This window comes from Alnus glutinosa, chromosome 9, assembly GCF_958979055.1.
Source record: "Alnus glutinosa chromosome 9, dhAlnGlut1.1, whole genome shotgun sequence".
In the NCBI taxonomy this organism is placed as follows: Eukaryota; Viridiplantae; Streptophyta; class Magnoliopsida; order Fagales; family Betulaceae; genus Alnus; species Alnus glutinosa.
In genome coordinates, this window is record NC_084894.1 from 16,074,443 (window position 1) to 16,082,428 (window position 7,986).

The 7,986-nt window shown below is 37.4% G+C and overlaps 1 protein-coding gene across 1 annotated transcript; it reads left to right on the top strand.

Moving 5' to 3' along the window:
• Positions 1 to 1,531: 1,531 nt before the first annotated feature.
• Positions 1,532 to 7,529, top strand: LOC133877165 (E3 ubiquitin-protein ligase WAV3). Its single transcript, XM_062315407.1, has 2 exons — positions 1,532 to 2,070; positions 5,167 to 7,529. Exons 1-2 carry the CDS (start codon positions 1,849 to 1,851, stop codon positions 7,105 to 7,107), a joined length of 2,163 nt encoding a protein of 720 aa, XP_062171391.1. The 5' UTR covers positions 1,532 to 1,848; the 3' UTR covers positions 7,108 to 7,529.
• The last annotated feature ends 457 nt before the right edge of the window (positions 7,530 to 7,986 follow it).

The following is a 7,986-nucleotide window of genomic DNA, read 5'->3' on the forward strand; positions in this document are numbered from 1 at the left end:
ATTTTTTTTGGGCATTACATAGATAGTACCTAAGTTTTGGGAAAAGATGGATTTGGTACTTCCGTCTATTTTTTCGTCCAATATTTAATGGTCTACCACATATCAAAAAAGGTGTGGCTCCCTTAGTCGGCCTAAGGGTGGCCAAATCACCCAATGAGCCAAAACCCTAGGCTATAAGGTTAGTTCGGCCACTCCCAAGGCCAAAACTGTCCTTTTTTTTGTTTTTTTTTTTTTTTTTGCCGTAAGGGTGGCTGAGGCTCCCCCTTGGCTAAAATGGGAGTGGCCAGCCACCCCATTTTGCCCAAAAGGGTGGCTCCCCTTTTTTTTTTTTTAATTGTTTTTAAAGTTTTTAATTTTTTTAATATTTTTTAATTTTAATTTTAATTAATTTTAATTTTAATTTTATTTTCTTTATTTTTTATTTTTATATATTGTACCTCATGTCAACCTAGATAGTTAAATATTTGACGAAAAAATAGACAGAGGTACCAAGTCTATCTTTTATCAAAATTCTGATACCATCTGTGATACGAATTAAAACTTAGGTACCAAAAAATAAAGTTTTTAAACCACAAGTACCAAATATGTCTTTAACCTTTTTTTTTTATTTTTTTATTTTTTTATTTTTTAACATTGTCAATTTTTTTTTTTGAATAATTATTTGCTATAAAGTCAACAAAATATTTTGTTCTCGTCTGAGGTGGTTAGCATTAGTGTGACCTTAAAATGACAAACATAGATTTTGTCATATATACAAAATTTGAAATACAATTTTTCAAATTCGAAAATATATTTAAAATATTGTTATGGTATAAATGAGTTTTTGTGAGAGAGAGGAGAGAAGAGGACTAGAGGAGAGAGAGGGAGTGAAAGAAAAAGAAACAAAGAAAAAAATAGATGCATTTGTGAATAATGCAATTCTACATGATTCACAAATGCATCACAAATACATTTTATATTTGATTTGCATAATTAAATGGAAGGAATTTTTAGTGATATGGTTAGCGGTTAAAATAACTAAGCTATTAGAAATACTTTAAAGCTCTAGGAGTACCTCATTCAATAGCACTTAACAACCGCGTATTCGCTTCCCATTTTTTTTGTTTTTTTAAACAAAGGGCAAAAAAAGTAATTGAGGAGCATGTGGCCATTTAATGGAGATAGTTGGCCGTATGGCCGTATGGCCATTAATCCAAAAGAAAGAAATAGCTCCATCTCCATCATCCATGTGCTAATTTAAGACGTTTGGAAAACTCATTTGGTCAATTATAATTTCAACTAACTAAACTACACTCTATCCAATAAAATAAAGTTGCTTCAACGTAACAACTACAATACAATAAACAAAATAAGAAAGCTAGAAACATTCAATTGGTTATACCTAGCGAAAAAAGAAAAATTCAATGGTACTAATAATAATAAAGTGAAAAACCCAATGGCAATTGAGGAAGGTGGAATATCAAAGAGGTATGCGACCACAAACTTTTCCAAATTCTACAGCTGCCTGCCTCCATCTCCATGCATATCTTCTTAGTTCTTCCATTCCATCTCAACTGAGAAAAAACATTAAAATAATACATATATTAAAAGGTTGCCTCTCTCCTATCCACCACTCCTCTTCCTCTAAAAAAGAGAGGTCAAAAACCAAATCAAGCCCATTCTTCTCTCTCCCTCTCTCTCTGACTCTCGTGCATATGGCACCCTTTGCAGCACGTATCGTCGGTGAGCTCAGAACCTTTGACATCTCTCACTAATACCCACTTTACGTTAATGGGTTACCGCTCAAAGATCTGATTAACACTTTTCTCTAACGAAGAGAGAAACTATTACACAAGATCTCAGAGTGAAATGGGAAGCAAATGGAGGAAAGTCAAGCTTGCTCTTGGCATAAATACGTGCCTCTACGTTCCTCCAACTCTTGAGGATTCATCACCGTCTACTGCATCTGCCGCAAGACTCTCCGACGCCCTTTCAACCGCTCCGGGTCACGGCTCCGATTTCCGTCCAACTACGCCGACTCCGTCCTCTTCGGGGCTCCGGTTGTCCCTAACCGGACCCAAATCCTCTAAGGTTTGGATTTCCAAGCAGGCCGATGTTTCAATATATTAGATATGAATCTTTGCATGGTAATTTTGATTGCAACTGATTTTTAGATTTGTTTCTAAGATTCTAGAGTGGAAAGTTTAGATTTTTTTTTTATTTCATTTATTGTTGTTTTTTTACTGCTATTTGTTTTGTCGTTTGTGAATATCCATGGTAGATTCTGGCGATTTATTTGGTTGTACCGCTTAAGCTAATTATGTAATTTTTGATTTTAATGTGGTGGCTGAAATGATTTATATGATAAGATTGGTCACTATTATTATTGTGTTTTATAATCTGTCACATCCACTATTTTCAAGTGGTGGTGGTGGAGATAATATGATGTAACTGAATATTGCGGAGGTGGGTATTGGTTGTCATGTTGTTTTCAAGTGTATTGAGGCTTGTGGGGTTGGATAAAGTGGACTAGTCCCTTTGAGGACCATGTTCCTTTGGCTTATTAGAAAAGGAATACACTGCTACACTTCACTGTTTCTCTCCTTTTCATCGTCCCTTGAAGGAAAGTGCTTTGTCTGGTCAGCACAAGTGCATTGTGCCACAATCCTCTCTCTCTCTCTCTCTCTCTCCTTTTGATGTCAATTTTACGGAAGCCTGTGGACCATTGATTGTGAGATTTCCTGCAATAAGGTTCGACAAAGGAAAGAGGGGATGGAAGAAAATGAAATTAAAATAGAAATGCTTGAGAAAGTCATCATGTACTCTTCTTTTGATGGGCTTTTATATTTTCTTTTCCTTTTTTTTTTCCCCCTCTTTTGTTATTGTATTGAAAGCTTCATCATTAGTTTTTTTTTTTTGTGTATTTCTGCCAGAAAAGAAAGGTTTGAGAATTGTTTGATTACTCTTACTTTTTAAAAGTCACCCCCTTGATGGTTGTTAAATATCCATTATGTCCTCCATAGTGTTTTGACTGCCTAAACATTGACTTCTTTTCTTGTTGGTTAGCTGATTTACTGAGGGGTCAACAGTATCAGCGAATAAATTGTATTCAACGATTCTCGAAATTGGCATCTATAGTGTAAATACGTTTCATTCTATTACATCTTTTTATGCACTGGTCTCAATAGTGGACTTCTGTGGGGACAGAGAGGGGCCAGTGTTAGACACTATAGTTCATAGTGGTTTCACATGTATCCAAGAACACTGAATGTCATTATCTGCTGGTTTTCATATTGTCGAATCTCAAGTGGGCCGAATTGGATCTGAGTCCAAAAATCTAAATACCATAGATTTTTCAATTAGAGCTTTCATATTGCAGTCTTTAATTTTATTTTATTTTATTTTTTCATGAAAATATTGTCTTCGGAGTTTAGTCCACCTATAGCTAAACTTTCATAAGGTCAAATTTAGCGGTAATCGAGCCGAGTATTGAAGGTTCAAACTTGGTTCATTTAATTTTTTTTGACACGAGCTTATCACCGAGTTAGGTAATTTGTTCAAGTTTTGTTCATTTATTTTTCAAACGAACTTGAGCTTGTTCGTGAGCTGTTCAATTAATTTTTTTATTCCATATATAAAATAAATATCTAGCGATAATCGAGCCGAGTATTGAAGGTTCAAACTCGATTCATTTAATTTATTTCGAACATGAGAACTTATCACTGAGCTAGATAATTTGTTCGAGCTCTGCTTATTTATTTTTCGAACGAACTCAAGCTTGTTCCAGATTGCTCAATTAATTTCTTTATTCCATATATAAAATAAATATCATGAATTTTTATTTTTATTTTGTAAATTCATACTAATTATTAGTTGTTTAATTATTGTTAAGATTTATTATTTGAGTAATTAGATAAATTACTCTAATCTTTAACAATCTAATCTCGATTTTATATGTTTATCTTATCTATGTATACACATTAATTACACATATATATACAAACATACACAACTACCCCCCCCCCCCCCCTCTCTCTCTCTCTCTCTCTCTCTCTCTCTCTCTCTCTCTCTCTCTCTCTCCAACACACATAATAAAAAAGAAGTTATATGAACTTATATGATTCGAGTTGAGTTTATACAAGTTCGACTCGTTTGATAAACAAGTCTAAATTTTTGTTCAAGCTTTGTTTGTTTAATCAATGAACCAGTTCCGAACTTGTTCGTGAGCGACACTATTCATTTATAGCCCTATTCATACAAAAAAATCTAGATGTTTAAATGCTGCTTAAATTGTCCACAAACGGAGGTGAACTTTCACTAAACAAGGTTGCTTGAAAATTTTCAGTTTTCTTTGGCTTAATAGTTTTGTAGCTCATTGACGTTTATTCACAATGCCATGGAACCCCCGCCAAAATAAAAGAGAAAAAGGGACTCGGTAGCATTTTAAAGCAGGTTTGACATTTGAAGCCCAGGGAGGAAGACTGGGGCTATGTTTTTTAATGGTTATGCTCTGATTTTCTTTTGAGTGTTTAAGCTCTGAAATTAAGGTTCCTCACTGAATTTCATACTGCGTGTGAAACTCAGGTGGGTTCCCTTGTTTTTGTTTGAATTGTAAAATATAATTTCATTACTGCCGTTGATGGATTCTGAGATGAATAGTTCTGCGATATCTTCAAGACTAAGAGAACTGGAATACCAGATAAATAAATGGGATTCTCCACTAAGAGGTCGAGGTTCCCACATTTGCGAATAATTTCAATTTTTAGTTTAAGTAATTTCTTATCACCGTCATTGTTCAGAGTTTGATAAGGATCGTAAATGTTTTCATAGTTTTATCTCTAGCCTTTATACTCCTGCTAAGTGTTTTTTTGACGTCCTAGCAAACTTTTAATTCCAGCAAGAAATTTCAACGAAGTGATGAAAAGGGTGATTTACACTCCCAAATGGATTTTTCCGAAATTGCATAAGATTCTGGCTTTTCTCTTGTAGGCGTTCTCTTTTCGTTTTTTGGTCTGAGGAAAGTACTTAGGAATATATGAAGCGTCTTCAATAGGTGGTTTGCAGATTAATTCATGCAATTGTATCATTTTGTTTTGTTTTGTATGTATGATTGTGATTGTAACTATTTAGTGTCCTAAATATCTGGGGGACCATCCATTCTTACTAGCTTGTCTTTCAAAACTGCAGAGGACCTGTGCAATATGCCTCACCACCATGAAACCGGGCCAGGGTCATGCCATATTCACTGCAGAATGCTCCCATTCTTTTCATTTTCACTGTATTACATCTAATGTAAAACATGGGAACCAAATTTGCCCAATTTGCCGAGCAAAATGGAAAGAAATTCCCTTCCAAAGCCCTATATCTGATCTTCCACTTGGAAGGTCAAGAATCAACCCAGTAGGTTGGCCTCAAGATGATGGTTGGATGACTGTTCTACGGCGGCTCCCTTCTCCTCGGTCAGACACAAGTCGGCAGACTTCTTCAATTTTTCATGCCCCTGAGCCAGTTGTCTTTGATGATGATGAAGTTTTGGATCACCAACCTGAGATTACCGAGAGAAGCACATCTGCTACAGAAGCTGCAAATAACAATACTATTGGAACAATAGACATCAAAACATATGCAGAAGTTTCTGCTGTTCCTAGATCAGCATCCCATAGTGATTTCACTGTACTAATCCATCTCAAGGCACCAGCTACAAGCGAAAGACAGGATAGCCACACAAACCTGACTGAATTGCCACCAGTATCTCAAAATACTCGTGCTCCAGTTGACCTTGTCACGGTGCTTGATGTTAGTGGCAGCATGGCAGGTACCAAGCTTGCTTTGCTAAAACGTGCAATGGGGTTTGTAATAGAGAACCTTGGCCCCTCTGACCGGCTTTCCGTCATTGCGTTCTCTTCTACAGCACGTCGCCTCTTTCCTCTTCGTCGAATGACTGATACTGGACGGCAGCAGGCATTACAGGCTGTCAATTCTCTGATTTCAAACGGTGGGACAAACATTGCTGAAGGCCTAAGGAAAGGTGCCAAGGTATTGGTAGACCGCAAGTGGAAGAACCCAGTTGGCAGTATTATACTGTTATCTGATGGGCAGGATACATATACTGTCAGTAGTCCTGCTGGGTCCCGTGCTCGAACTGATTACCAATCACTTCTACCGAATTCAATCTGTCACAACAATGGCGAAGGCTTGCAAATTCCAGTGCATGCATTTGGGTTTGGTGCAGACCATGATGCTGCATCAATGCACTCAATCTCTGAGATTTCTGGCGGGACATTTTCTTTCATAGAAGCTGAAGGTGTGATTCAGGACGCATTTGCACAATGTATTGGGGGCCTCTTGAGTGTGGTAGTGCAAGAGCTACAAGTTGGAGTAGAGTGTGTTCACCCGAGTATGCAACTCAGTTCAATAAAGGCAGGAAGTTACCGAACCAGCATGGTGGCAGATAGAAGAATGGGCTTTATTGATGTTGGATACTTGTATGCTGAAGAGGAAAGGGATTTTTTGGTGGCTGTCAATATTCCAGTTGTTTGTTCCTATGATGAGATGTCATTGCTAAAGGTTAGATATGTTTACAGGGACCCTATTACAAAAGAAATGGTTACTTTGGAAGAAGCCAGTGAAGTAAAGATCCTGAGACCTGAAATCACTGGAGAACTGGTTGTATCCGTGGAAGTGGACAGGCAGCGAAACAGACTTCATGCTGCGGAGGCAATGGCTGAGGCTAGAGTTGCAGCTGAAAGTGGAGATCTAGCTGGTGCAGTCTCTGTCCTGGAGAGCTGTCGTAGGGTATTGTCTGAAACTGCCTCTGCACGAGCTAGTGACCGCTTATGTGTTGCACTTTGTGCAGAGTTGAAAGAGATGCAAGAAAGGATGGCAAACCGTCAGGTGTATGAGGCATCTGGAAGGGCTTATGTTCTATCAGGGTTGAGCTCACACTCATTGCAGAGGGCAACTGCAAGAGGTGATTCCGTAGATAGCACAAGCCTTGTGCAAGCTTACCAAACTCCATCAATGGTAGACATGGTGAACCGGTCTCAAACAATGATATTTAGGAATCCAGCACCTCAACGATCTCTCCGGCCTGCTCAGTCATTTCCAACCCGGTCACGGCCACGGTAATCGTTAGAATTGCTTTTGGAAATTATCCTCAGCCTATATATATTCTATATGCACGGACCTTTTTGTTTCTTTGTTATTTTTATCTTTTTCTTTATTGTGGTTTTGGGAAGTTGGGTATAATTGGAGAGAAGTTTTGGGTGTTTTGACATGGTAGAAACTATCCCTCCTTCTGCCATGTAAACGAATAAGAATTGGGGGAAAGGTGAACTTAATGGGGGCTGAGAAAATGGTGAAAAGGGAAAGGTGGGGGGAGTTAAAGGATTACAAGTGTGACTGTGGTTATGTACATAAAGAAAATTTTCCTTTTCTGTCTCTTTTTGAGAAGAGGGGGTATAGCCTTGTAATTGTGGGGATACTTGGGGTGAATTCTTCACTTATATATATATATATATATATATATATGCTCCTGATTCTTTTCACAAGTTCTTATTATTGTTTTAAAGTGGAGAATTTGCCAAGGTCCGAGATTTCTGCCCAACTTGCTTGCTCAACTGCTTTCTTGTACGCCGGAAGCTTCTTTTTGCCTAACAAAATTGACACTTCTGAATAGAGATTTTTCACAAACCCCGGCCAAAAAAAAAAAAAAAAAATTGAAAAAAGAAGGAAATAAAAGTATAATATTGGTGGTTCTGCTTGAACTCTACCAAATATCTTCATTTTTGGAAGACTACTATTACTATTATTGTTTATTAAAAAAGAAGGGTCTTTCATTCTCTAAATTACAGCCTTACAGCGAAACGCCAATACCCTCTCCATCCTGGAAATGTATTCCTCTCTTACAAATATCAAGAATTATCGTTCGAGGACCCTAAGCCTGAATTAGTAAAGATTCATCCAGAATTAGCCTTCCCTACGAGTAGGTTGGAAAATTTGGATGAC